The sequence below is a fragment of the Pteronotus mesoamericanus genome, unplaced genomic scaffold, assembly GCF_021234165.1.
Source record: "Pteronotus mesoamericanus isolate MK-2021 breed Mesoamerican mustached bat unplaced genomic scaffold, CSHL_Meso_final scaffold_85, whole genome shotgun sequence".
NCBI lineage: Eukaryota > Metazoa > Chordata > Mammalia > Chiroptera > Mormoopidae > Pteronotus > Pteronotus mesoamericanus.
Genome location: NW_026555329.1, coordinates 18,983,598 through 19,009,936, shown reverse-complemented (window position 1 = coordinate 19,009,936; position 26,339 = coordinate 18,983,598). Strand labels below are relative to the sequence as shown.

General features: G+C 41.6%; 1 protein-coding gene across 1 annotated transcript; it reads right to left on the bottom strand.

The window, feature by feature from the left end:
• Positions 1-453: 453 nt before the first annotated feature.
• Positions 454-26,339, bottom strand: PON1 (paraoxonase 1). Its single transcript, XM_054564181.1, has 9 exons — positions 26,181-26,339; positions 19,923-19,993; positions 18,170-18,225; positions 16,878-17,046; positions 14,170-14,296; positions 10,810-11,010; positions 9,410-9,491; positions 5,567-5,692; positions 454-2,827 (listed from the first exon to the last, which is right to left on the bottom strand). Exons 1-9 carry the CDS (start codon positions 26,252-26,254, stop codon positions 2,669-2,671), a joined length of 1,065 nt encoding a protein of 354 aa, XP_054420156.1. The 5' UTR covers positions 26,255-26,339; the 3' UTR covers positions 454-2,668.

Here is a 26,339-nt window from a genome sequence, read left to right as displayed (position 1 = left end):
TGTAAATAAATTTCTTGCCAATGAGTATTATTGTTGTTAGACAACGAATGCAATAAAAAGAGAAACACTGAGATCTGTCGAAGTAATTTTTTCTTCCTCTTCCATTTTCACCTTCAACAAGCCTTGACTGGGTAGGCCTGTATTAACTGTCAAAATACATCTATCAATCAAGAGCAAAGTGCACATTTTCCATGGAAATGAAACTAAAAATAAGTTTTAGCCCCAGTAAAGTGTAAATTGGCAGCTCAAATTACATTTGAAAGCACAATTATGGAACTGGGCATACCGTGGAAAGATCAAAGCCTCACTAGAAGCTCCCTCAGCCGTCTTTCTGTTCCCACCATGGCTTCACCTTCACACGGTCTGGCACCTGTCGGCCAGAAGGTCGGGGACAAATCCTTAAGCAGCCGGCCTCACACAGTCCCACAGCATGGTTGGTGGGCAAGCTAAGAATCAGGCTATCCCAGAGTATGGGGTTCCTTTCAACAATTTTATTTCCAAAACTTTAAATGGTGAGAAGACTTGAATATATCAAATTGAGGGGTGTTAATTTCTCTCTTTCTCTCTCTCTCACATACACACACACACGCACACACACACACACACGCATACCATAATTTGTGACTAAACTTCTGGCAGTGCAAAAAAATTACATCAAAACATCAGAACAAATGAACTAAGCTGTTTTTCTTGGAATGTGTTAAGAAATTCTAACTAAGGGTAACCTGTGCCCCTTTTTCAATGATCTTGAGCATAAACGATGTCAGATTGGATAGCTTTCTCTTCTAAGGATGGGGCAGAATTTACTTATTTTGTTCAAAGTGAGAGAACAGACGGTCATTTTATTGATGATATCAAGTGATTCTTTTTAAAGGAAATAATGGGGCTTTTTTCAACCTAAGCATCACAGCTACTGATGGGTTCAAAACAATATTTCTTAGAATCCAGCTCAAGGGCTGCAAACATCATCACTGAATAACATGACATCATGCTCAGCAAAATTGTGATTAAAAATACCTCTTATCCTATTGGGAGGAAAGTGTTTTTTGGTCCAAACAAAATGTTCCTGTTTATTACTTTAAGGCAGTGGTCTCAAACTATTAGCTATTCTCAATTTATCAGCAAAACATTTTTTCCGCAAAAGCCAGACCATCATCATGCCAAATGCCTTAGAAAAACTTTGTTTCTAACGTGACTGCCTTAACATCCCAAAGAAACCATTCAGGCTGGAAGCCATACCTTCAGACAGCTTTTATAAGAAAATAGTACACCCCAGCTGGTGTGGCTCAGTGGATTGAGTGCAGGCCTGCAAACTAAAGGGTCACTGGTTAGATTCCCAGTCAGGACACATGCCTGGGTTGCAGGCTAGGTCCCCAGTAGTGGGCGCACAAGAGGCAAACACACATTGATGTTTCCCTGCCCCTCTTTTTAAAAATAAATTTTTTTAAAAGAAAATAATAGCCGGTTTTTTTTTTCTTTTTCTCAGAGTCATGTCCCTCAGAAGATCACAAAGGTCATTGATCATTCTTATTTTTGTTTACTTTTCTATCATTTTCTTCCTAGCCTCCACAGCAAGTTAGAATAGAAAAAGAACAGCTGCCACCTCAAAAACAAGGTTGTCTTGGGGGCACTTAGCTTTACGCAAATCAGTTTTGGGCTTCCCTCTGTATCCAATCACTGATGTGAATAAACTTCTTCCTTTTACCAGGTCAAAGCAATTAAAATGTATAATGTAGGCTGATATAACAGACACTCATAATTTTCAAGTGCGACAACACTCCCAAGAATTTTTAAGATTTTCTTACATGCCATTTGCTAGAGGAGCATTGAATAAGCAAGAATAGAAGGAGAGCTGGGGCACTGCAGTTTATGTTTACTAAGGAAGTCGTGTGTAGAGGGGGAACATAAGTCTGACTCTGCAATGTGTCTAATGGCTTTGCTTAAGGAGAGATGCCTGGAGTGGAGGGGTGGTTTTCAGTGCACATCCAGTTTTCCAGCACATGAACGGGAGTCCCTGGGTGTGTCCTGGGCTTCTGATGACCCATGAGGCCATCCTGCTCTCCTGATTTCTTTTATTTTTTATATATATAGTTTTAATCCTCACCTGATAGGCTTTTTGATTTTGGGGAAGGGGGAGAAACATTGATGTAAGAGAAAAGCATTAGTCAGCTCTGGGATCAAACCTGCAACCTGGGTATGTGTCCTGACTGGGAATCGAACCCACAACCTTCTGGTGTATGGTCCGACTCTCCAACCACCTGAGCCGTTCAGCCAGGGTCTGTGCTCCTGTTTTCTGAACAAGACTCAGCAGGGCAGCAATAAGTTCATAAGTGCTTGGGGAACACAGGCCTTTGGGAAAGTACCTTCTGGGTCACGTACAGTTACATGATTTAATACCTGACAACTGATATGACAACATAAACCATTTTACCATAAAGGATTTTTACTGGTAAATGAGGTTTTCAAGTCTCCCGAGACTGATTTGACATTGTACTCTCAGCAAGCCTTCCACATCGTATTTCTCAGTCAAATAGCACTTTCATCCCAAACAGTGTCCTCATTTAGGGTCAGTGTTCATCATTCAGATGAGATCGCTGGTCTCTTCGAGGTGGCAAGCAGCTGAAATGACGGGTTCGCAGCTTCCATGGCATGGGCGCAAATCAGCCTCTTAGAGCTCGCAGTAAAGAGCTTTTTGGCACACAGTGCCAATCAGCAATTTCCCCTTGTACACAAAGGCAACTGAACTTCCTTGCAACACTTTACCATTTTCTGCATAAACCTCTGTGACTTTGAGTTCATCTGTTAAAATGTTCTGGATTTGGAGCACCTATCAAAGAAAAAATATTTCGTTAATTTTTTCTAATCACTTAAAACGTAACTTTAAATATGGAGTCATTTCTCCAGAAAGAGCCTTAAGGTAAATCCTATGTTGTTCCAAAATTATTCTCAATATAAAACACATGTTCCTCCATTGGCAAAATGACAGTCCTACAGAAATAAGGCAAGAATTAAACAAGGAGCACAGCTTGGGTGTGAGACATTAGGGGGCAGGGGAGACTATGGTAAATAAGAGGGGAGGAGAATGTTAGTAATAGGCAAATTATTACCATGCTGGCATTCAGGACAGATTCTGTGTATTCTCAGATAATTAAGAATTTGGATGTTTATATTTAATTTTTGGTTTTTAGATGCTGGCAATCAAAAAAAAAAAAGTATGTCCCCAAAAAGAATATATGTCTGTACCACACTTATCCATTTCTCTGAACTTAAGAGCCCAACTCTAAATAATATTTTGTAAGTTTAGTTTCCTTCATATAGCTGAGAAGAAATAGGATTGTATCATGAACAACAATGAAGCAGTATGTTAGGCTGACTACATGCAATAGTTCATATTTGACTTTTTTGGCTGATGAAATGACAATTTCACATGATTCATTTTACTCCAACGAGCACACTGTACGTCTGGAGTCTGGGGTTGTGTTTTGGAGCTTCTACGTCCCGTTTGTTTCTCATCTGGAGAATGAGAGGGGTGGAACTAGGTGAAGTTCCCTTTCGACTCTAACTTTCTGTTCTCAAGCTTTGAGGATGAAATACAATGACTTGAAGAAAGGATGTGTACATATAAAAACATCTAACATGGCAGACTAGGAAGGCCAGTATCAGGATAGTAAAGGGTCCGTGGGAACATTTAAAAAGACCTCTTTAAAACGACTGACACCAAAGACAGATCTTTTAGAAAATTTCCGGAGGATTAAATTGTAGTAGTTACTGGGAAATAGTTGATGGTGCACCTTGGCTCAAGTAATTAAGCCTCTTTTAATAAACCTAAAGTATCTTTCTATACAGCAATGCATTAGATAACGGGTTGTTATTACTTTTTGCAATGTGTTAACACATCCATCATTAGAAATAAAGTATTTTTTCCAGAAGAGCAAACCAAGTCCATGCTATAGCAAATGACCCAAGTTCACCAAAGGAGCTAACAAAGAAGAACAAATTAGAATCTAACATTCTGCTGAGTTCCAGTGAACACACACAGTGTGCATTTCTTCAAATCTATTAAACATACCGTGCAGCATCCTACTAGTAAGAACAAGCAAGAGGCACAAAGGATTGCCATTAAACATAATCAAAATTGTCCTGTAAACCTAAAAATAAAGGGTATAAAGGGAAATATACATTTGGTTGTGAGTGTATTCTTTTTTCAATCCAAGACACACAGGCTATAAATTTTTTTTTTTTTTTTTTTTTCCTTTCCTGTTGAGGGGATAGCGTAAGACTGACTCTTAAAACTAAGCTTTAAGCCCTGGCTGGTGTGGCTCAGTGGACTGAGTGCCGGCCTGTGAACCAAGAGGTCGATGGTTTGATTCCCAGTCTAGGTCACATACCTGGGTTACCCACCAGGTTCCCAGTAGGGGGCACATGAGAGGCAACCACACATTGATGTTTCTCTCCCCCTCTCTAAAAATAAATGAAATCTTAAAAAATGAAATTTGATGTAGTCTACATTGCAGTAGACTACATGAAAAATAATACCATGTATTTGATGTAAATAACAAGTATAATTAGTACATACTGAAAACTCACAATAGCAAACTCCAGGTAAGTTATAGTAAAATTCAAATATCTGTGGCAAAGTGAAATTCAAGTTCTTATTGTACCGACAAAACAGTCCACTAACTAAAGACCATGGACACGAATAGGGTCTTTGGGGAGTATAACTAAAAGGTCTTCTAATCCAAAATAATTCCAGCACGTGATTTATCTTCCCTCTGCAGGGAAGGTTAGAGGTTGCCCATTTGCACTTTCGGACCCATCCACTGCATTAACTTGCACATATAGTGACACATGGGAAGGGGCAGTTGAATAGGCAGGCAGGTAGCCATGGCAATGAGGTACAGTATATTTTTTAACTTTTGTGAATTCCCAAGTTGGAGAAACTCATTAGTGAAATAAAGGCATGGACCCCCCTTCAATGCGGGCTCGCCTAACCCAGCCCCACGGGTCCACTCTCCACTCAGCTCTGATGCACGAAGACTGACTTTAAGGGTTCCCCTGCCCTCCAGCTCCCAGTTCGGATCCACCAAGGGGCAGCAGCAGCGGGGGGATGGTAGGGCCACGGGGGAAGTAGGGCCCCTGTTCTCCAGGCGTCCTCCCTGGGGGCCTCTGCTGGGTGGCTACGTCCCTCAGGCAGAGCCCAGGCTCCTCTCGAAGACCCGCTCCACACGCAGCTCTCTCCTTGTTCTGTTTCTGTAAGCGTCCCTGGCCCCTCGCCAGCCCTGGGCTACGCCATCATCCCCCGTTGACTTCCCTACACTCAGCCCACAACAGTGTACACAGTGTCCTTATTTAATCCCCTCATGTTACCCAGTTTAAATGTACCATCTGTCTCCTGCCTAGACTCTGTCTAAAACTCCTCCCAAAGTCAAATTCCTTTTTCCAGCTGGTCATCTGGACCATCTATCCATGTCCTCCCTTCCATTTGCCCACATAATTGAGAATTACATTTTCAAATGAAAAGCAGCTGGGAATAAAGTCGCTGAATGGATTCATTTTTCAAACTAACCTCCGATCCGGGAGGATGCTCTCCGGGGTGGAAGATTCTCATGGCATTGGGGAGGCATCCAATCCACAGGTCCCCTGTCACAGGGTCCACGGATATGTTATCCACGATGGTGTTAGTGACCACGGACTTTCAGAGTAAAAACAAGGAGAGAACAAAAGATAGGAAGTGAAAAAAATTGAGAGATGATACAGCAATATGTCAGGGAAACTATTGTATCGACCTTGGTCGCCGCACCGCAGGTGCCAGGGCACAGCGATTCTGCCCATTTCAAGAGCGCTCAGGGGATCCCGTCCGTGCTGGGGTCTGATAAGGACCGATGGGGGAGCGGGAAGATACAGAAAGCCGAGAAAGACTTAAAATTTCAATGAAATCATTTGGACTAACATCTGTACATGAACCTAAAAATGGAGGGAGAAAAGCAGTGTTAAGCTTAAAACAGTTCATCTCTAAAACAGCATGAACAAATGATATTTTTATAAGCATTCAGAAAACAACCAGGAAATGTAGATTCATTTCTGATGAGAACATCAGTGAAAAGTAGGCTCGTCCGTCAGCGCCTAATCACAGGCTCTGCAGCCCTAGGACAAATGATCGCCCCGGGGTCGAATTTTTGCCTTGGAGTTGGGAAGAAGTTTCTTCTTTCGTTTCCTGATGTTATTCAGCTCCCTGTTCTTCTGCTGTTTATTTGCTAAATATAAGTAGCAAGCATGTGATGACTGCACAGATTGCTGTCGCGGCTTTGCACCAGGATCGTAAATAACACCAACCATCCTTAATTCCACCATTCATCATCTTGGCTGCCTTCTACGGGGAAGAAATCACATCTATTTGTTTCCCTCTCGCTCTCAGTTGGAGAAGTAAGATCTACTGTGTACCTCCAACAGCGGCCAGCGCACCCCGGCGCCCAGAGACCCTGTAATAACCGGCAGTGATGCATGGCAAAGGCCAGGCAGTGGGCAGGCAGCTGCAGGGAGCCAATGCCACCCTGTGCTCCCTGCTCAAAATGAGAGCCATCCCCACAGGTCCCTGAAGGGACTAGAGGGCTCAAGTATGGTGGCAGAGTCTCCTTTTCACCTTCATGCAAATCCATCGCTCACTCGTACCTTGACAACAGGCAAGGCTGGCCAGAGGAGGTGGCTGAGCAAGCGCACTCTGGGCAAGATCTGCTCCAGGCCTTCTTCACTGGCGGAGCACCCATCTATCACAGTGTCAGGCATTCCGCTGTGAGATGTTACTTTCTTTAAACAAGGGAAATGTTTGTCTATAAGAATAACAAGGGCTCTGCTATTATCTTTGGAAGAGGTGATAGCCAGTGGGCGAATTCCATGGCAGATCAACCAGGAGTTGGGAGTAGGAGGCAAGAGTGAGAGAAGGGCACAGGAGCCTGGGGTCCCATTCATTCAACCCAGACTCCTGGTCTCCTGGTCTCCTGCCATGTGCTCTGCAAGGAGCTCAGACCCTGGAGAGGACAGAGTGAGCGGCAGACCCGGTTCCTGCCAAGGAAATGCTCGTGGTCCAAAAGGGAACCTGTGCTGGGCTCCTGCCTTGCAAACCTGCAATTCCTAGCAATGCTAACTCACCACCATGCACACACGTGCTGCATTTCACGCCTCCACAAAGCCAACTGGAAACTTTACATTCCTTGGTCAAGGAAACTTAATAAATTATTCTTTTTGGGAAAAACTATATCCTCTGTTAACAAATATCCCAATTTTTGGAGAATTGCAATTCATTGAAGTAGGACTAATTGATTGGCTGCCTTGAATTTTGGGGAGGGGATTATTTTCATTGTGGTAAAATATGCATAACATGAAATTTGTCATTTTAACCAACTTTATGCATACGATTCAGTGGCATTAAGAACATTTACGGTGTTGTACAACTATCACCACTATCTATTTCCAGAACTGTTCATCATCCCAAATAGAAACTGCCCACAAGCTCCCCTTCCTCTCTCCACCAACCCCTGGTAGCCTCTATCGTACTTTCTATTGTGAATTGACCTAACCTAGGTACCTCATCTAAGTATGGGATCCTATAATATTTTTCCTTTTGTGTCTACCTTATTTCACTCAGCATAATATCTTTAAGGCTCTTCCATGTTGTAGCATGTATCGGTAGGTCTTTCCTTCTGAAGGCTGAATAATGGTTCGTTGGATATACTTATCAAACTTTGACAGGACATAACCCCACTCGCATTGCACTGAACATTCTAAAATCAATCTCAGCACATTCCTTGGCACTCCAGGTATTAATTAACTGGCTTAATTCATATGATCCTTCAAAAGGAAGAATGACACTTCAGCTGCTGGGGTAGCTTCAGCTGAGCTGTGCCAAATGTGGTAGTCAAACCTGTAGTCAGCCTTGCCCTCAATATGGCCAAGGCAGGAGCTGTGCCCTTATCGTCGTACGTTGAATGTTTACTGGACTGGGTTCTATTCTTTAAAAATTCTTTACCTTTCCATTTACAGATGCACATATGGCTACAAGCACAGTTTGTTCTTATTCCCTCAGCCAGTATGAGTGTGTGAAATTCCATTTTACTTCAGCTAATACCAAACTAGCCCTGCCAATGATTTTTAATGTCAAACATAATGTTACATTTGATGTTGCTTCAAGGTAATTTTCCTGGAGTGAAGCCCCTCATGACACACTCCCTCAGATGTGCTGATGGGAACCGTGACAGGGCCTGGTGACAGCACTTCCTGCTGTGGGCGGTTATGGCGGGAGAGCGATGGCTTGTTTTTCAGGGGCAGGGGACTACGTTCACAACGCTCCACTTCGCTCTCACTCTCTCTTTCCTCTCTTTTGTGTTTTTACCTCTTTTGACCCAAATCTTCAAAATGGATCAGAATTGGCAGGGGTAGAAGATGAGCCCTCTAAAGCATGCCCAGCCCCATCATACTTATTGAACCAGTGTTTGTTAAGGGCGGTGGGGGGCACCTTCTAGGAACAAATGAGGGGAGAACAACTGTTTTGTGGAGCTTCCAGCCCTAGTGGGAGAGGCGGCCAGTGGAGATGGTAGATAAAATACACGGGATGTTCATAATAAATGCTGAAAGGGAATAAAGTCATAAAGGAGATAGGAAGAGTGAGTGTGTGTGTGTGTGTGTGTGTGTGTGTGTGTAGAGGGGAGCAGAGATGCAACTGTAGATTAGGGAGCCAGGAGAGGCCTCACTGAGGTGACAATTTAGTAAAATCTGAAAGGGTATGAAGGAGAGAACCATGGCCTTCGGGAGGAAGATCAGCTGGGCAGAGGAAACGGTGCCTCATCATGAGGCGGGGCCATGTCAGACAAGCACCAGGTACGCGCAGGCAGGAGAGGCTCAGCAGAGGGACAGGGTTGGAGAGAAAGGCAGCACAGGGACCAGCTGATGGGACACACGCAGCCACCACTGGCTTTTAGGCTTCGTAAATGTTGCGGAGAGCCCTGTCATTTTAAGTACCAGTTGAGGTGATTTCTTGGTTATTCTGTCAACATCAAGAAAAAAAAGAAAGTGCGAAAGGAAGAAAGAAAGGAGAAGAGGAGAAAGGGAGAGAAGAGAGGGAGGGAGGGAGGAAGAGAGGAAGATAGGTCCAGGAATACAATGCCAAGCTTAAAATTCACTGAAGTTGAAAGAATCAGAGTTTCACAGGTGAGATGTGTGATCTGCTGCTTCCTACTCCGCAGCTGAGTAAAAGTGAACAACAAACACATAAGATGCAGATGGCTCTTAATAAAGGAGTGAAAAATTGGTTCTCATCCACTCCAATTAGACAATCCTTTTTCCCTCACTTTTAGTTTCACAAATCAAGTAGAATCTAATTATCACTCTGCAAACTTACAGTGTTAATATATCTTACCTTCAATGGAGTTAAAGTCCAATTAGCATGCTTTTCATACACATGAATCGTATGAGCCAGAGATTCAGATAAATAGACATACCTTCAAGGAAGAAAGAGCATTGGAAGTGAGGACATTCTAAAGGTGACGGTAAAGTTGTGACAACCCTTCCTCGAGAAGAACTTTGCTTAGAGACTGGAAATGGAACCCATCTCAAAGCACGCAAAATTCTGAAAGAACTACTGAGTTTACAGTGCACAGAGGAGTTTGAATCCTGTGAAGTTATTTCTAAGGGTAGGAACCTAGTTGGCCCTAGTTAGCCCTGAACACCAGCTCTTCCATCTGGGAGATAAAAGCACTGCAGTGCTTCTCTTATTTTGTCAATGTGGCAGCAAGCCCCGGCTTCTGCCTCTCAGAGGAGCGCAGGCTCTCTCCGCCAGGCTGCAGGGAAGCCCTTGGACAATCAGCTCCTTGTTTTAGGCCAGAAGAGACAAGATGCTTACTCTGGATCTGAGAGGAGTCTTCCTCCCCTCCTACCCTGAGTCGGGTCCTGATGCTGTGGATTTAGTATTTTGTGCACAGGGCAATGCCGCACTCATCATAAAGACCTGTGAGAATCTGCTATTTTTGAAGACCAGGAGATGATATGAATAACTAACTGCAAGCTGTTCACGTTGCTATCTCCAAATATGTTGCTAACCCTCTGAAATTCATGGTGTTCCAAGATGAGGTGAATTGGCTTGGTTCAGGGCCACAACCAGATAATAATGTAAATCAGCTACATCACGAAGCCATCACGAAGCCATCACGAAGCCCGCTGCTTAGTTGACTTTCCTCCCCTTAGTAGCACTTTTTGATGAAGGAAGCAGTGCCTTTATTTACACCTTGGTGTGAGCTCTTTATCTTGTCATAAAGCAGCACTACTGACATATACACCTATTGCTATTGATCTCATTATACACTAAAAAAACCTTCCCTCAAAGCAAAGCTATTTAGTAGTACTAAATGGTTATCACAGTATTATTTAGCGATACTAAGTGTTTATCACAATATTGTTTAGTAATACTAAATGACTGTCACAATATTATTTAGTAGTTCTGTTTATCACAGCATTATTTAGCAATACTAAACAATGATCGCAGTAATATTTAGTAATACTAAATGTTTATTCACCCCTTTGAAATGTACTTTCCAGGTGCCCCCCCCAAAAAATTCAAAAGTATGTCTTCACCAAATAGAAAATTTTGATTTGATAAATTTTATCTCCTGAAAAATTAAGATATTTTACATTTTTTCTTAATTTCCTCTTGCCAGGATAACATGTTAAAAATGCATCAGGTTATTTAGAAAAGGAATATGTTCAAAATGATATCTAACAAGAACACAGGGAAAGGCATGACATTTTTAAAATTGTCCATACTTGCCATCAGGTGAAATGTTGATTCCATTAATGAAGTCAAACTTGTCTGCCACGACTTTAACTTCTTCTGGGCTATAGTAAACAACGTATGACAAGGCTAAGCCCAAATAAGTCTCCCAGGATCTCAGGTAGTGGTTGACAAAATAGTGGTCGTTTGTGGCGTAAAAACGCTCAGGTCCCAGAGCAACAATATCATTCAGACTGCAATTCAAACACATGTTCAGCTGAAAGGGTTGCATATTACAAGATAATGCATTGGTGTTCATTAGTATCTATTACTAAAAGCAAGATATGGGATGGAGCCTTCACTCTATCTGTATGGCAGAGAATTCATATGAAACCCGCCCCACCTTCACAGTTCCCCAAAACAATAATTACTCTCCAACACCCTAAGAGGTGGTCACAGTGTAATATAAAAGTCCCATTTACTGTATCTTAAAAAAGTGCTATGGCTTGCGGGGGAGGGAGGTTGTGTGTGTACATGTCTGTACAGATACTAAATTCAGGAGATACTAGGCCAGGAATCATTATTGAGGCAAAATTTATCTGTGCTCACATAGCACTCTCTCACAGAGAACAGTCCAAACCATCAGCAGGCAATAGAAAGAACACTGGCAATATTACGACTTGCATTTTCTTTAAAGCTCTGCTACTATTTCTGTGTGATTTAGGGAGAGTCATTCATTTCACATTTCAGGGCCTCAGTTCCCTTATCTATAAAAGGAGGATGTGATGGACTGATCTCTTTCAGCTTTATAGAGTCACTGCCAGTTTAAAGTTTCACGATTCTAAACTGAGTAAAACGTCCACGAACAACACTGCTCAGAAAGAGGATGCTATGGGTGTTTTTCTCTCTGATTCTGATTCTCTCTATGTTACTGAAAATCTAAGATATATGAGCCTATTTTTCCGCTTTAATAGGTACAACAGCGAGCACATAAGTGAGTCATTCTTTGCTGATTGAGGTGACAGAAGTTCCCTGGGGCCATTATCTGGGAGAGAATTATCTCTGCTCTGTTGCGGAGCTCTAACGTTGCTCTGGGCTGCTGGGCGAGTTAGATAAGTGTAAAAGCCTCAGTTTTCTCATCTGTAAAGAGAGGTTAAATGATTTTCCCAAAGTCATACAGCTCATTAGTCTAAGACTAAGGGTCAGAATCTTAATTTGTGGAGTTGCAATGTAAATTACAATGAGACAGTAGTGCCTGTCGTGTGCTTTGCAGGGAGTCTGCCACTCACCAAACCCTCACTCAATGGCAGCCACTATCGCTACAGGAGGAAACCAAGGTCTAGGAATTTAAGATTAGTCTTGATCTTAAATTAAGATTTAATTTAAGGCTCCAGGCATAAACCTGCAAACTAGGCGTCTTTTCCCTCTCTTTTTTAAAAGCAAATTTTCAAAATTAGTATGCTTTACAATCATTGGCTGTTTTTCATACAAAGGAGCAGAGCAGAATGGTTTAGGGTAATGGATTTAAAATCTGATGGACTCCATTTGCATCCTCCCTTTGCTTGCTATCATCTGTGGGGTCACAGGATGTCACTAAACTCTGAGCCTCAGTTTCCATGCTGTGCCTTGACAGCCTGTGGTAAAAATAAAATGATGTAATGAATGGAAAGGCCCTGGCACCATGCCTAACATATGGTAAATGACCAATAATGACCACTGTGCTATTATTAACAGTAACAAGCTTAAATTATAATAGATTAGTAATTAAAAAATAGATGGATATAAATAACCATCAAGTGCAAGGCAGAAAATATGCATGGGTAGTTCTTGGGTTGAGAGAGCAGAATTTCAATTAATTGCGCCACTATAGTTATTTTCAATTCTACATTGCCAAAGACCAATATTTTTGCAATGGGCCCAGAAAAAAACAATACTCTAACCCTGGGAAATTATGCAAGTCTGAGATTTCCAAGATTAGATGGTGAAACAAATATGTTTTCACTATTTCATAGCGGTTCCATTCACCAACTCCAGACTCAAGCTACCAGGATTAAAATTCCATGTGGGGCAAGTTAAATACTCCAGGCCTCAAATTTTTTAAATCCAAATGGTGTAACAATAAAACCTGAACAAAAAGGTATTTGTAAAAAGTTAATAAAAATAACCTGTTTAAATTGGTTATTGCCGCACCTAACATAGCTTAAGCTCATTAAGTGATTATTAATACTACTACCACTATTATTATTATAAGCTCAGCTCTCCATTCTACATACTTTTCCCTACTTTAGATCTTGGTATTTGGCACATTTTCAGTGTCCTCATTCTCCTTCTAAAATATATTTGTAGCACGACTGTATAAATAAACTCTCCCATTAAAAACTTTTCTCTGAAACTTCACCCGTTCTTGGGATAGAGAACACCTGGGCCATAGTTTCTAATCGGCCACTATTTGATTGGTTGACCTTCATCCAGTAACTCAATTTCTCTCCAGTCTGTTTCTTCATCTTCAAAACCATCAGGTAAAAAAGGGAGAGGAAAGGGCACTGGTAACACTGAGCTCAAACTATCAATATATGCCAGGCATTTTGCTAGGTACCTGCATGTAAATAACTCATAGTTTAAAAGAATCTAGATTTACAAATACTGAAGTAGTTGAATGCTGTGTGTGAATTATTCAAACAGAGGTTGGGATTCCAGAAAGCCATCATGATTAGAGGATAACATTGTTTTGGGGGGGGCGGAAAGTGCAGATTATTACCCTAACTCCATCCCTTGCCTCATGAATCAAATACTAAAGGAAGCAAGGAAGTTGACCTGGTGTTGGGGTGATGGGAGTCAGGGGTCCTTGAGTGTTTTTTTTCCATATTTCATGTTTTCAGGGAGACGGGACGGAGCTGTGTTCACAGGTCTGCTGTTTCATAAATCATGTGCGACCTCACTGCGGTAGAGGCAGTGCAGGGCTTGCTCAGAGGCCCCAGATTTCAGGCCTCCTCTAGGTGCATGTTTCTAATTCACAGAAACATCTAAGGTTCTATTTTTTTTTTTAAACATAAAAATAAGTAACAAATAAATAAACTTAAGGTGTGAAAGTCATCTATGAAGCTGGTTTGGGTCTGTTTTTGGACAAGAACGGCGGTTTTCCTTGGTAAAAGCTCTAGCAAACATTCTGAGGCCAGGCCTCGTAAGCCAGCACCCAGAGAGCCTGAGAAATGAGGGCGGGGGATAACAGGTCTTTTTTAAGAGGGTTGGATCCTCAAACATTTCTGCAGAAGATTTGGAGGAGCGTGTGATCACTAGAAGGGAGAGTTGAACAGCCATTACCCTCCTTACCCACCCCTCAGCCAAAGGGAAAACTAGAAGTGGATTAACCATTCACCAGTGTTAAAAAGGAAATAGAAATAGGATTTCAGTACTTAGGTAAGAGTTCATGTCTGATGGTTTTCAGATGCAAAAGTGATTTTTCTTCTTCTTGAAATTTAAAACACTCAACGGTGGTCTTAACATCTGGATGGTTCACCACCAGCAGGTACACGGTATTATCTGAGAAGAGATTAAAAACAAAAATCGAAACATTAACTGAGCTCTCAGCTGTCAGAACTGTCTCCAAAAAGCAATTTCAACCCACCTCCAACTAGTACTTAGGGTGTCAGGCAGATGGAATATTTTCATCTCTTTGTAGAGAAAAGCGTTTGTGATTGTTCCAAAGAGAAATGTCTAAAGGAGAAACCAGCCACAGTCTCTAAAAACTCCCAACTCCACAGGGAGAAAAATAGCCTCAAATTAAGAATGAGCAGCGCTTGACACTAAAACTCCAAAGAGCTTGTTAAGCTGTCTACTGTAGATGGTCTCAGAGAAATGCAGAGTTAAGATAAAAGAGATAAAGGAGGTGGGAAAGACTAATATGATATGTGTTCAGGTGTAATTTACACAGTATAAGAGGATAAATTCCATAAAAGAACACCTGAGAGAGTATCAAAGGAAGCCACTACTGTGAATCAGTGCAAATTTGGGACATGAAAGAGACCGGTCTAACTGGTCAAGAAGGAGGCAAGTAGAGTTATAGTCTTAAAAGTCAATAAGTCTTTGGAAACCTTTGACATTACCAAATTGGTGTTTAAGGGAAAATAATGCGAAGTTTCATAGATTGAAATGAACAGATTTGAGCAGAGAAGCCACCTCGGAGGCTCTTTATTCAACAAACAAATATATAATTTATTTTAGTTGATGTTAAGTGACACAAAGGGAAAATAAAATGGAACAAAGGGATGGAGAGTAATGAAGTTTTCTTCATGGCAGTCCAAGAAGTTCTCTCTGAGGAGGTGATATTAAAGCAGAGACCTAAATGAAATAAGAGAGGAAACCACATGAACATCTGGTGAAAGAACCTCCCAGGCTGAGGGAAGAGAATGTGCAAAGGGCCTGAGGCAGAAGCTTCTGTGGCACATTCATGTAGTAGGGTTGTAGTTGGAGTAGCGTGAGTGACGGAGAGTGGGAGGTCTGGAGCCACAGGCAGGGAGCCACAGTTAATCTTGTTAGGGCTTAGGGTAGGGATCCAGACTTTACTCGTGGGAAATGTGAGCCGAGGAGTAACATAACCTAAGGCTACAGCAGCAATCCAGGCATGTAGAGAGAGGGGACTGGATGGGGAAGAAAGGCAGGAAAGGACATGAAGGGCATTCGACATCATTCCTGATGCTGTCTGAGGAAAGAGGGGGTCAGATATCAAACATAAGGGAGGGTGAAAGCCTGGATTCATACTTTGCACAACAAAGTCTACCTCTAGGAATTTATCCTAAGGAAATATTCACACAAGATATATATACAAGAACGATATTTTAGCATTGTTTGCGATGAACATAAAGGTAGATACAGACCAACTATCCATTAACAGCCATTACAAAGTAGCTCAAAATGCACAGTCATAAAAAGAATTTAATGTTTAATGCAAAAGCAACTTATAGAAAGGTTTGTGTAATATTTGTGTAGCATTTCCCCATTTTTATTTAAAAGTATATACACAGGCCCAACACTATATCTCTTTGCACTTAAAAAATATTTTGAAAATAAAATATAATGTCGATAAATACATACAGAGATCATCAAATGGAAAATTATATATATAGGGAGGGAAATCATGTCCTGTAGAAGAAAGGGAAAATCAAAAGATGGAAAATAATTTTGCCACATTTTGAGTTGAATGTGGCTATAGCAGAGGAACCAAATAGAACTACCAAGTAAGCTGAAGGAATGGGACTGAAGAGCTGATTTAAAAAAGAAAAGAATACCCCATTAGAGGTGTTCTACAAAGTAGGTACAGTTATAGTTGATATGGCTGAACTTCCTACTTTCTGAAATGGAGAAAATACAGAAGGTGCAAAAGAGCAGTCCTTTAGAAAATGCTCAGAAATTTTGACGTAAATGACAAAACAATGAGCAGGAGAGAAAACCTGTGATAGCATCAGAGGGAGGAACAAGTTACTTGAAGGACAAGTGGTCAACTGCATAAAATGAGGTTGAGGAAGGCAGAAAAAGAGGGAGGAAAGAAAGGAGGGGGGAGAGAGAGAGGAAGGGAGGAAGGGGGAGGGAGGGAGGAAAGAAGGAAGAAAATGAAGATATAAGGGATGAGGGGCAGCACATTAAAATGTGGAGAAGCAGTCTGAAGACAAAACAGAGGAAGCAGAGGACAGGGAGCCACTGAAGGGGACGGGGCTGAGAGGAGGCTGACCATAGTGACTTTCTTTCAGTGGATCTATAAGCTTCAGGTGGCTTATGTTAGAAAAGTCTATTCCTGTACATGCCTGAATCTGTAAAATGGTATAAAATTTGAAAACCTATACTATTAGGGCTGAATATTATTACTACAGTAATTATTGGGATAATGTGAATGCTGGTAGTATTTTTTAAAACTAGGTGCTTCAGAAATCTTAAATATTTTAACAGTCTCAAGCATTTAAGCAGTTATATATTTAATGAACACAGGGGGTACATTTAAAATGCAGAATAAGAACATTATTCATGATTGTACTTTAATTGAATAAAAAGAAACATTTATGTGTTAACTTTTTCTGTTTGTTTTTTTTTAAATTTGGTTTTATTTCTAGGGAACATTTATTATCATTACCTTTATCTGTGAATGTGCTGATCCCGTGAGGGTTGAATGAAGACGTATTAAATTTACTTCCAATGATCTTCAGTTCTATCACTGTTGGATCTTCCTCATTCAAGTCCATCAAAAGTATTTTTCCAGGGTTATTGGGTTCAAAGCTCGTTATGTCAGGATATTTTAATCCCTTATGAATAATGAAGGAGAAAATACCAGGAACATTACAAATGCTGATGGAGGTGGCAGATGGCACGTGGGTTCACTCCGTCTGCGCCACGCAACGAGGTCCCCGGGCAGCCCCTTAGCTGGCGCATGCAGCAGGCCCACAGGGGGCTCTGGGAAGTGCATGCTCCGTTGGGGGTCCCCACGCACCAGCACAGACCCATCAGAAGCAGCGAAGCTATATGAGTCCCATGGCACAACTACCAACCCAAGAGAGAGGTTAAAAAATGGCAGAATGGACCAAAAGGACACTTGCTAGTGGGCTTTAACAATATAAACAAGGAATATAAGGGAACATCTCAGGCACAGAGACTTAGGGGAAGTCTGCAATTAGAACAACATAGTTCTTAACTGGTTTTAGACATTGGCGCCCTGTGTGTGATTTGGCTTCAAATATGTACTCCGTTGCTTTAAAAAATGTTGCAGGAGACTCTTGTAGAGGAATGATTCGCCACCTTCATAAGAGAAAACTGGACTAAATAAATTACAACTGGCGGCAAAGGGTTTCAATGGCTGACCTGTATACGGTACCCTATTAACTTTGTCATCCTAGACTACATGGTCATCTTCTGTTTGGGGCTACACCACTACCACAGTGATTTTCATGCATGAGAGTTTCCATAAACATGGTGGGTTCTCCCTTCAAAATTGGGAAATACGGAATAGTCCACCAGCAATTTTATATTAAAAGACTTATTCTGAAAAGTACAATAAAAAAGGTAAAAATCTAAATGATGTGTGAGGGGCTATAAAAGTACACTAAATTCAGCAAAATATTTGTGTACACCACTTAACTAATTCAAGGGACAGAAAGTTGAATAGGAAGCCATTCTTAGACTTACTAGGCTCACAATTGTTACAATGGAAGATAAGGTAATACAGGAGTTCAGTATGCACACAGGAATACAAATATGCACGGAGCTCATACAGTCATAATGATAACAGCCGTGAAAATGAATCTATAGTTTGTTTTTTGAACCATATGACTGCTCATTTTATTTGAAGGTGTACATCAGTATATAGAAGGGTTAAATGAAAGACAAAAACTTCTGGTTCTAGAAAATGGTATAGTGAAACAGCACACTTACGGAGCTAATCAAAGCCAGTCCATTAGGAAGTATCTCCAAGTCTTCAGAGCCGTTTTCTGCCAGGAAGGGGAATAGATGGCACAGATTGTTTCACGCTATCACAGGAAGCTAGTGGTCCTGTTTTTAAATCAGCCCTAACTTGAAAACAGGACTATATAGCATCTCTCCTTGATAGGTTCGGAATAAGCCTTTCACATATTTTTCCAATTAACTAATGTAATTATATAAAAATTAAAAGACATGAATATAATTAAATGTAATTACAATTTACATTTAATATATTTGTTTTAAATTGATGAACTAAAACTTTTTTCTCAGAGTCTGAAATCTCATATAAATTTTATGTAAATTTACAAAATGTGCAAAAGGTACAATGATTTGAAAACAGCTTGCTGTTTTTTAAAAGACACAGAGTAAACTACCAATATATACTGATATTATAAATATTAGTAGCTCCAAATATATATTGATATATATTAATAGTTCCAAATCAAATAAACTCTTTGAAAACCACATTGGAAATATAAGCAAATTCTAAACCAGTTAAAATGAGGATACATTTCATATGAAGAGTATGCATTTACTTATTAATTATGAACATCAGTAAAATATGATCAAGTCAGTTATATTTTAAATACATGTAAATTTTAAAAATTCCAATCAGTCTAGAAACAAATCAGAACTTTTAGTTTTGCTTTGATACTCTTAGAGGGGATGTTTGGTTTTCAAATATCTAATGATATTTAATATCAACATCATATCTGTTTTCTAGGGGGAAAAATGCACTATAAGATATCTGACCAAGTTTATCCATTCTAAATGAATAAGTCATCTGGTTTAGCCTTTCTAACATTAGGCAACTAAGATAAATAATTTAAAAAAAAACAACAACAAAGAAACAAAAAAACCCCACGAAACAACATAAGCATAGACCTCAAAGAAGCCGTCCTCAAATAACAAAGCTTGTTGGTTGAAACCAGATGGGGATTCAAGCTTTAGGATACTCCCCATTGGTTGCCTACCAGCTGTTATACCCCTGCCCTTCTATCTTTGCTGACAGGGCCTGCCTCCTACCACGGAGGGCCCATAACAACTTCCCCAGTTTCCTTTGCAGCTAGGGCACTGGCCAGTTGTCTAACTCTGACTAATGAGACCTAAGGGGAAATGTGTTGAGAGCCTCAAGAAGCCTTGTGGTTAATTGCAAAAGTGGGTGAGGGCTTTTTAAAAATTTACCCTTGCCCTGGTTGGGTAGGTCAGTTGATTAGAACGTCCTCCCAATATGCCAAGTTTGGGGTTCAATCCCATCAAGGCACATACAAGAAGTAACCAATGAATGCATAAGTGAGTGGAACAACAAATTAATATCTCTCTCCCTCCCTCTCTCCCCATCTCTCTCCCTCTCTCCCTGTATAATCAATAAATTAAAAAGAATTTTTTAATTTTACTCTTTACTCACTGCTTTTTCTCCATCTTCTCTCCTCTGCCATCTCCACAGGTTGTATTACTATAAAATCAAACATTGTTCTATTGTTTTACTAAACAGACCAAACAAAAACAATGATGAAAACTGTCAACACCTTGGCAATATGTTAAAAGACAAGCAATTTATTTATAATAAAATTAACTGACTTGATCATATTCTTCTGATTTATAGTTTTATTTTTGAACACAATTTAACAGGTGTAGTAATCACATAAATAACAAAATAATACTGCAAGTTCAAATGGGATATTTCCCTCTCTCACATACTTACCTATTCCTTTAACTAAATTACACTTAGGAAGTTCCACTGGTTTTACTTCTCGGGAAGCATTAAGTCGTGTCCTGGGACAGGAAAGAAAAGAATAAAATATACATAAAAGTATTCAGATATTACAATTAAGTTGCAAAGGTAGTAGCCAATAAAGTATTCCTTAACTTTACTTTGCCTGGGTTTCAACCCAGGGTTTGCGGTCCCAGGCAAGGCTGGAGCAAGACACATGGGGCCTGTAGGTACAATTAATATTAACTAGGCAGAGGTGAACAGATATATAAAGAAGAACATAATGTCCTCTCCAGGGCTCTGTGCACTTCTGCTGGAAAAGGAACTGTTTCACCAGCTGTGTAAGGATTCCTATGTGGAAATTTGGTAAATAGCAACATGGTTCCAATTTATTCCATTGATGTTTTTGGGTTGCTGACAGATGGGCCTCCAGCCCACCTGCCTGGTCGGACTCCAGAGCCTGTACTGGGCATCTGCTTTCGGGTGCGTTACTTGAAAAATACAGGTGTGCTTAAAAGGATGTATAACTTCAAAAGATCATACCTAAGGCCAGCATATAAAAAGACATTTCACACAAACACACCCAAAAGCAACTTATTAAATCTGAGTGCATAAGCATCTAGGGGAACATTGGAGTAAAGGACAAAGGGAAAAAGAACAGATGTGAGAAGGAAGTAGGAGCAGGCTGCCTGAGACAAGCAAAGCTATCGACGAGCTGTTGGAAAGAAACGCACTACAGCCTTAGCACAGCCAAGGGATTTAAACAATAAACAATTTGATAAATGTATTATCATAGTCGTAGTGAGCATTAACAATACCTAAGAATCCCTGGAAATCTTATTTGGCTAAAGGCAGACAGGCCAAAACAGTACTGATAATTTAGTCTCACAGAAGGAGGAGGATGAGCTAGAGGTCAATGGAAACTTTGGACAAAATTCTTACCAACCTGATAGAAAATGATAGGAACTTAAGGGCAACTGATCTTTCATTATGCATTCAGGGGGAAAAAAAGTATAGTATGTTCCTACCACCATGCTACTGACTACCAATCCTACCTTCTAAGGGGTTCAGACCTGAAAGGCTAGGAGCAGAGCCCGGTAGCTGGCTTTGTGAAAGCACCACAGTTCATCCTGATGCACAACCAGGGTGGAGAACCACCAGTCTGGTGGCCACGGATCCCGAGATGAGGAAGGCCTGGCCTGCAAGGAGCTGGTGGTTCCCTGAAGGAGGGGCTTGAACTTAGAAAACAGACTTCGAAGGAAGGTCGGGATCTGCTCCACGACCTGAGAAAATAAAAGGTATTTCAAAAATGAGAATCTGAGGTACAATCACAAAAATTCACAATAAAGAAATAAAAAGGGATAGTGATGGAACAGTGGCTTGAAACTGTTCAGACTGTGATGCACATCAGGAAAAACATTTTGTAGAAAAGAAACAGTACACACACCCTCGTACTGCACAGATCTGAAATAAGGTTCAAAAAGGAATGCTCACCCTGATACATGGGATAGAGACATCCTTAGCTCTTTGATTTAATTCTATTTCATTTATTTTAAAATGCTGGTTATGATCTGCTACATGAATTTTGTGACCCACCACTTGGGAAAAAATGCTGGTCTGGAGAAAGCTCAGTGAGTGCATATGGCACCCCAGGAGCTCAAAGGACAAGGTGCTAAATATGAACCAAGGACAGTGCAAAGAGTGGCATGGAAGAAGAGATTTGAGGATGTGAAATTGCTGAATGGGCCAAGACTTGTGAAAAATGTTAAGGAGAGCCGAACTAACTTAGAATCAAAACCACATGAGAAGACTCAGCATACTTCCTGGCTCTCGGGGTTCATTAAACGTGGTGGATTCTCTGAGGGCAGAGAAAAGCTGAACTACTCAGCCTCTATTCTAATCCCAGCTCTCTCTCATGGCGGATCACGTCTAACCTGGAAAACAGAGGACGACCACAGGTAAGACACATCCAGGGTCAGTAAGGAGGCATGAACGCAGCACAAAGTTGCTGACTTCAAATTTGTGGCCAACGCAAACCATGTCTCAACAGGATAATTATTACTACTACATTTCAACTATATACCCTCACTTAGTCCACAAACACCTTCCTGAGGCATTATTTTCTCTATTTTACAGATGGCTAGGATTAAGTGCCTTTCCAAGACCACAAAGTGATGAAGTGGTTGAGCTGGGATTTGAACTCAAGTATGAATGCACAGCTCACATTCAGTCCTCTGCCCAAGCAAAATTTACAGATGGCAGGTGCTTCAAAGCCAGTGGATGCATCAAAGGGCAAATCTGCATGTGTTGCTATAACTCTTCTCATATTTTTCTATCTTGTTCTCAAGTATTAAGAAATACCTTGTCAACGCCTTGGTTCACTCCCAGTGTTCCTTGTTCACTCCGGGTCTAAGGGATAAAGGGCACTGTTGAAAGTGTGTCCCTGATCCACAAGCCTCTGAACTCTGGCTGGAAATCACATACTCCCTACTGTGGATTATCCTTTGTGAATACTTGTTTGCTTGTTACAAAAGCAAGCGAGGATCTTCAACTATGCATTAAGACATCCATTCTGAAACTTTCCTTAGGGCCAGATTCACCCTCATTAGTCTATTGTCTGCCACTGCACACTCCTCAGTCACTCAGTGTTCCCTGTGTAGACCTGGTATGTGCCAACACTTGTGCTCAGGGCTTTCACGTTGCTTCCTTGTTGAATCTCCTTGGTCACCTTTGAGGCAAGGATTAATATTTGATCTGTTTCATAAGTAAATAAACTGAGACAGAGAGAAGCTAAGTAGTATGGCTGTGCTCACTTATTTAAAAAGGTAGAGTTGAGATTTGAAGTTAGGTGTCATGATACCAAGGACACTTGCGTCTGTTGTTTTCACTTCTTTTCAGTTGCTCATGCTTTTCCTTCTTCCTAGGACACCCTTCACCTCCCAACCCATGGGAAAAACTCCTACATGACCTCCTGTAGTTCTTCCTCATCTTCTTGGATAGGGTTAATAACTCCTTCATTTATTCCCAGGAAACGTCACATATACTTCTATCAAGTCTCGCACCAGAGTGTTTTACAGTTATCAGTTTTTGGTCTTGCTCCTCACAGTAAGCTCTGAAATCTGTAACTGAACCCTAGTCATCCCTGAGACTTCCAGCACACATCTAGTGCTCCCATGAAGAAGGTACTCAATAGATGCTTGCTGAATTATTTCGTGGAATCAGTAGGCAAGTGTGTCAGACAAAGCACATGGTGTTGATGGCATTGGCAATGTAGACTGGCGAGTTATTTGTCTTTAGCTTAGGGTCTCAGTGAGGCAGTGCTACAAGGTACATTCAAGTATCACTCATTAGGTGGATCACTCATCAGTAGGTTTTTGTGATAGCAGGTGGCAATCATAAAAGCTAATTTTCAGGTCCTTCACCTGTGTGGCTATCACCTTGGAAATACCAGGGACAGTGCCAAGACACCCTTGTATTGTTTCAGATGTTTCTCCCAGCCCTAGGCCTGTATAACTTCTGTGAACCTGCTCCACTCCTATACACCCACCTCTGAATAAGAAAAAAAGGGTGCATCCAGTGGAGGTCTGGTGTGCCCCTGATGCAGCCCTCTGGACACGATCTCTTCCCCTCTCTCCCTTGGGCAGATTCATGATCTTCTCTGGGCCTCAGGGGCCTTATCTCTAAAATGGGGATAAAGGTGTTGTACTGATCCTCCAGTATCTTTTGATCTGGTTCTAACATGGTTGATGCAGGAATTGAATGTCCTTTAGAGAAGTGCATGCAAATCCCCTGGGGAGCTTGTTAAATAAGGCTTATTTTGGTTCAATAGTGTAGGGTGGGACCTAAGATTCTGCTAGTCCAGGGAGCCCGCTGGTGATGTGCTCGCATCTGGTCCATAGCCCCTTGGAGTAGGGAGGCTGTAGGGCCTTTCTGCCTGGGCTGCTCCAGCAGGCTCTGCTCCCATCCTCCATCGCCCTAACCACCCATCCTCTCAGTCCTGCATTGCTCGTATGCCTGCTTGTCAAGACCGCTTTCTATTCTAAAACCAGAGGTCCATCCCTGTCCCACTTTACTTTTCCGTCCTCGGTCATCTGATTATAGATGGGAAGTTCAAGGACTAAAGCTCCCTCCCCACTCAATGGATCCAGGCACTGAATGTAACACAGTCTAAGTTCTTACTTACCAACCAGACCCCAGGCCTTCCCACTGCAGCATCCCTACGGTGAAGTATCTCCTGCAGACACCCTATCCGCACGGGGAAACCACAGGCAAAGCCAACAAAGGGACTCTCAGAGACTGGCGATGGCTTCAGCTATGACCTTAGTGTACTTTGGTCCTTCTCAGGAAAATAGAACCAGACTTGGGGCCCTGAATCCATTTTCCCATGAAAACTTCTTTGTTTTCCTATATGAGCTTCCCCTGATGCCCAAGGCCAAGACCCATCTTCTTCGGGGTGAAATCTGAGTCCTGGTGCAAGTCAATGGTACAGAATAGCCCTTCTCCAACGGTCTCAGAGAGTCATGCAGGACATTCATGGACAGTACCAAAAAAAGGGAGTAGAGGACATGGGCAAATAAGTCTGCAAAATGATGCCTTAAACATCATTTTCTTAACTGAAGGACTTTTCAAAGCCTCCAATATGCCAGAGAACACTGCCAATCTCTGGGCAAAGGCTGTAACAGACAACATTCCCCAAATTTATTTGTTAGAGGAACCCATTTTTTCATGGAGCAAGTCTTGAGATTCATGTTCCAAAGTACAAACTTGGGGAAATAGTAAGGTTGAATAGAACAAGCCAAGACCTCATACTGAGAGAGAAACTTTTTAGGATGGAGGTGGTAAAGCTACATGTTTACATAAAAACATATACAAGGTGCCTAAAGTGTCCTTTCTTAGAGTAAATTAAGGATGTTAAACCAGAAGGATAGACCCTCCCTCCTTCACTGCAGCTCTGTAATTCTGCGGAAGACATCTTCATGAGGGACAGCAGGGAGAGTGCAGTGGAACAAACCGGGCACAGCTGCAAATGAAGCCTGCAAAGGAGGAGCTTAGATTGGGTGTTAGATGGTTCCCGCTCATTGCATTTCTTTTCGACCCACGGGATATCACAATGCACACATATGCTGGAATAAATATATATAATTCCCCTTTTGTAGCAAATAGTACCATGATTCGTAAAAATTCACAAACTAATTTTCACATAATTTAAAACCCCAAATCTCTCTTTCTTTTTTCTAACAGCTGGATTCCAAAAATAACCAACAATTAGAAGAAAAAAAGAAAACCAATAGCTTATTTAAAACAACAACAACAACAACAACAAAAAACCAACCTTCTGAATGTCAACTTCTAATTAGTCCATAGGGTTATGTAATTTTTTAAAAAACCCAAAATGTTCTATTTGATTTTTTGTAATGTTTTACTTCAAAGTAAACAAATTACTTGTCGTCTAAGTCTTCGAGGTTAGGTGATCTCTAGACTTTGAACCCCTGCAAAAAAATTACCATAAAACTACTGATACATTCTTATAAGCTAGCCACTGCCCAGCCCCCAGTATCTAACAATATAGAAAATACTTCGAGGGCAGCAGAGCATTAACATTCACTGAATAGTTACTACGTCCCAAGCACTGTTAGTTGCCTTCTGTTATTAAGTGTGTATTTAGTACGATTTCAGGTGTACTGAAGCAGCGCACGTTAGAGACCAACGGTGACTTGCCTAAGCTCTCACACAGTAAGGGACAGAGCAAGACCCCAGGGCATCAAATGCTAGCTCCAGGGTCCACCTCCTCCCACCCCCGCTCCCCACCCAGTCCCCACTGGAGAGCGCGGGCCAGGCAGCCAAGGTGGGAGCTCTGTTCCCTAATTCACACAATGTCAGGGCAACCCCCAGTCTGGTTATCTGTTTTGAACAGAGGTTGAGAAGTGAATCCGTAGCCAAGGCACACGGATCTTCATGAAAAATTAATTTGCCTACACCAGCAACTTGGCCACTCACACCACGGACAGCGCACTCCGTAGTCCCATCTCTCGGATCTCGAGCAACGATGGAGGTGTTTCCAAGTGGCAACCGAAAGTTGGACAATCACTTACGGAAGGCCTGCGGGATGTGCCTCCCCGACTTGTCTGGAAGACTTTCTGTTAAGAGCCTGGACCCCCACCTTCGGGGGTGAGGGCGGGGGCGTCGTGGGCAGGCGGGGAGAGGGGTGGGGAAGACCGGTGCTGCAGCCCTCACCACAGCCCGACTTACTGGTAAGAAGACCGGTAATCCTTGAAGAATATCAGCGCCAGCCCCAAGAGGGCAAACGCCGTCACCTTCACCATGGTCTGGGACAGAGAACGGTGAAGAGGTGTTCTCCCGCGGCGCAGAGAGCGTACTAGCTTGCAACCGGAGTCCCACCTGCACGGC